Genomic DNA, 3,883 nt, shown 5'->3' on the forward strand with positions numbered 1-3,883 from the left:
AGTCGATACCATATCTACATTTAGATCTTCTGAGGGGATTAGACTCAGTAATGTCTGATACGTCTTTTAAGAATCTGTGCTTAGGAATTGACAATAAAAAGGGAAATATATATCTAAAGATATAATTTGACCTCATCATATTTCAAAACTCCTTTAAATGCTGAGTCGAGTAACAAATTTCTGACTTTTTAACAATGAAGGAAATGCCTATCTTTGAATAAAGGCAGCATCAAAGAGAAGAGGGCACAGAAGGACAGAGACCAGTCCCAATAATATTACTCAAGCCCCTAGAGCAGCCATTCCTGCAGCAGAAGTGCTTCAGGAAACTTTCAATGATGTGAGTCAATACATTTCCTTTTATGTTTAAGCTTGTTTACAAGTTGAGCTTCTGGTCAATTCAAATCAAGATGATTCCTGACTAATAGACAGAAGGAGAAATCTTTAGGACCCCTGAAGAGCATTCATTATTTTAGTTGATATCATTACCTTGGGTACCAGATCAAACATACTTCAACCTCAGTAACTTGATCTGTAAAGAAGAAATGGAGTTTGTGACCCATCGTCTTATACTGAAATCAGTATTCATCTGGCTTAGTCTATAATCCAGTGGAAAGAAATTCGTATAGGCTCCACTGAAGGAAAGTGGAAAATGTAAACAGAAGTGAGAGTTAACTCTAGAGATAAAATAGTAAAGAATCTCTCTAGGGCTTCCCTTGTGCCTCAGCTGGTAAAGAATCTGCCTACAACGCGGGAGACCTGGGTTCAATCCCTGGGTTGGGAAGGTCCCCTGGAGAAGGGAAAGACTACCCACTCCAGTATTCTAGACTAGAGAATTCCATGGACTGTATAGACCATGGGGTCGCAAAGAGTTGGACACAACCAAATAACTTTCACTTTTTCTCCTCTCTCTCTAGAAGTCCTAAGCTGGCCACACAAAGGCACTGGTCATGACTGCTGAGGCCACATTTGGTCATGGTTGTACAAAATAACCAAGGGTAGATGGAAATAAAACAAGAACACCCCCCCCTCCCCCACCGCATCTCACAGATTGCCAAATGACAAACCTGGGAAGCCAAAATACACCTGCAGGTCCAGGGAATGAGACCAGGCTAGAATCACAGCAAAATGTAATTCAAAGGAAGCGATAGAATCAAGAAGTCCAGCAAAATAACACAAAGTAGGACTGCATACACTGACCTCATTACACACGGATTCCAGTGTCATGGCACACAGGGTCAGCCTGGGAAGAGAGTCAAGGTGGACCAAAAGCAGCCTGCCTTTAGGTTTAGGAGAAAGAAAAGAAACGGAAAAGGGGACTGGAAGGGGAAAAATGAAGATAGAACAAGAGAAATGAAGTATGGTGGTTAAGACCAGAGCCTCAGAATTCCCTGGTGGTCCAGGGAAGTGGTTAAGATACCATGCTCCCAAAGCACTGAGCCCAGATTCAACCCCGAGTCAGAGAACTATTAATAGATCCCACATGCCACAGCTAAGAGTTTTCATGTCACAACTCTTAAGATCCCACAGGCCGCAGAGAAGACCCTGCATGTCACAACTAAGACCAGGCACAACCAGAAAAAAAGACCAGAGCCTCTGAAAACAGACAGACCTAGTTTCGGATATGAGTTCTGCTCCTTCTTTTGAGACTTCTCTTTTTTCTTCCTCCCTCCCTTTTTTCCCTTTCTTTTGTCTTTAACAATTTTATTGAATTATAGCATACATGTTATAAAATCGCTCATTTCAAATACACAAATCATTGACCTAGTAACTTTACCAAGTTATGCAGCCTTCACCCTAAATCAGTTCTAGAACACTGTCATCTCTCCAGTAAGCACCTTCATTCTCACAGTTAATCTCCATCCCCATTCTCAGCTCCAGAACCACCACTATGTTGTGTCTCTAAAAATAAATTTATTTTCTGCCTCTATTTGCCCTTTCTGGACACCTCACATAAGTGGAATCACATGATATGAGGTCTCTTGTGTCTGACCTCTCTTATTTAATGTAATGTTTTTGAGACTCACCCATCACCATTTGCATAACAAATGTCAGAAGTTTACCCCCATTTTGCTGAAGAGTAGTTCAATGTCAGTATGAGACTTATTTTCTTAAGCCTCAGTTTCCTCATCTGTAAAATAAGGATAAGAATAATAGAACCAATTCAATAGTGATAAATAAATATGATAAATGAAATAATGCATATTAAGACTGTAGCATAGCAGCAGGTACCCAACACATGCATAATTAATTTTAAGAAGCTACAGTAGTAACATAAAGAAAGCAATGCTATTTCAACCATTCGCAATTTTGACTTTACAGACATCACCTTCCTCCTACTCACTATTCAGGGAAGAAAAGGAAGGTACGTTTGCCTGCATTTTAATAGAAAAGGAAAGGAGAACAAAAGCTAAGTGAGTGCCTCGGGCCGCGCTACCCCCCAACCCAAACCCAGAATCTCTGGGTGGAATGGGGAGGGGTGCACAGACAGCTCACAAAATGTAACACCTCCTAAATAGCACCACCCCAACTGTCAGAGAGCCTATTGCTTCTAAGTGTATCTGGGGGAAGATGGCAGAATGGAGTCTGTAATGCACAGATTCGCTTTCTAAAAAATGGAGTGATAATGATGTAAGAGAAAGCTCCCTAAGTAGGAATAATGGTGTGAAAGTAAGGAAAAGAACAAATCCAAGTGAATTAGAAAATGCCACCCAGATCCTGTCATGTACTCAACTGCTACAAGGCCTCTCCCAGGGAATTGCAGTGGCACAGTCCTGCTCCCAAAATTCAGAACAGGACAAAGGAAGGCGCCAGCCCCTTGTGAAGAGGCATCCTGCAGCTTGACTACCGGTCCAGCCTTCCCTGTCTTTCATGTAGATGACTCTGAAAATACACCTTTTTTTTTTTTTTTTTTTTTTTAACTTTTATTTGCACTTATTTTCTGCGGCATTTATTCCCGGGCCATAAGTTTTTGTTTCTTCAGTTTCTTCTGGGATATCTTTTTCTTCTGTGCAACCTCCTCTTCTGGTTTAGGAACAATCTGTTCTTTTTCAGTAAGGATCATCTTAATGTGGCAGGGAGAGCTCATGTAGGGGTTGATCCGACCGTGAGCTCTGTAAGTCCTGCGCCGCATCTTGGGGGCTTTGTTCACTTGGATGTACTCAATGACCAGAGAATCTACATCTAAGCCCTTAAGTTCAGCATTACTCTCTGCATTTTTGAGCATGTGTAGTAAAAATTCAGCACTCTTTTTGGGCCACCGACCCTGCGTCCAGCCCCACTGTTTGGCCTGTGCACACCTACCAACTCCACCATTGTAACGACGGAATGGCACACATTGCTTCTTTAGAGGGACATCCTTCAGATACTTGGTGGCTTTTCGGATATGCATACCCTTTATGGCCTGGGCAGTCTCACGAGTGTTCTTAAAGTTCACACGAAGATTTGAACCTCTTGATTTGCATGATTTTGTGGGGTTTTCTGGGTCGAGTGAATAGCGCACCATTTTTAAGGGTCAGCTCAGGCCGCTTTCCGGAAAAGCGAAAATACACTTTTTAAAGCTCAACAGTTTAAACGTTTCATCATTCCTGCCAGCAGAAATGCATTAATCAAACACAGAAACATGTGTGGAGAAATGATTAAATGGTCCCAAGCAGGGCAACTACTGACACCATTCTCCGCTGCAGGGCCCATGGAAGGAAGACCCACAGAAACCTAGAGCAGAAGTATATCAAATGGAGCTGGAAGTTTCAGAGGCAAAAATAGCCAGATTATAAAAGGGTGGGATTTCAGGTATAGGAACCTTTTATATACTTAGTAAGTGTTCCTGAAAGTACCAAATATCCAAATCAAAGTTTGAATTTCAGTTAGAGCACAGAGTTACCGG

General features: G+C 41.8%; 1 protein-coding gene across 1 annotated transcript; it reads right to left on the minus strand.

The window, feature by feature from the left end:
- Positions 1-2,942: 2,942 nt before the first annotated feature.
- Positions 2,943-3,516, minus strand: LOC133070764 (large ribosomal subunit protein uL22-like). Its single transcript, XM_061163164.1, has one exon. It carries the CDS (start codon positions 3,500-3,502, stop codon positions 2,948-2,950), a length of 555 nt encoding a protein of 184 aa, XP_061019147.1. The 5' UTR covers positions 3,503-3,516; the 3' UTR covers positions 2,943-2,947.
- Between the last annotated feature and the right edge of the window lie 367 nt (positions 3,517-3,883).

The sequence above is a fragment of the Dama dama genome, chromosome 15 (assembly GCF_033118175.1).
Source record: "Dama dama isolate Ldn47 chromosome 15, ASM3311817v1, whole genome shotgun sequence".
NCBI lineage: Eukaryota > Metazoa > Chordata > Mammalia > Artiodactyla > Cervidae > Dama > Dama dama.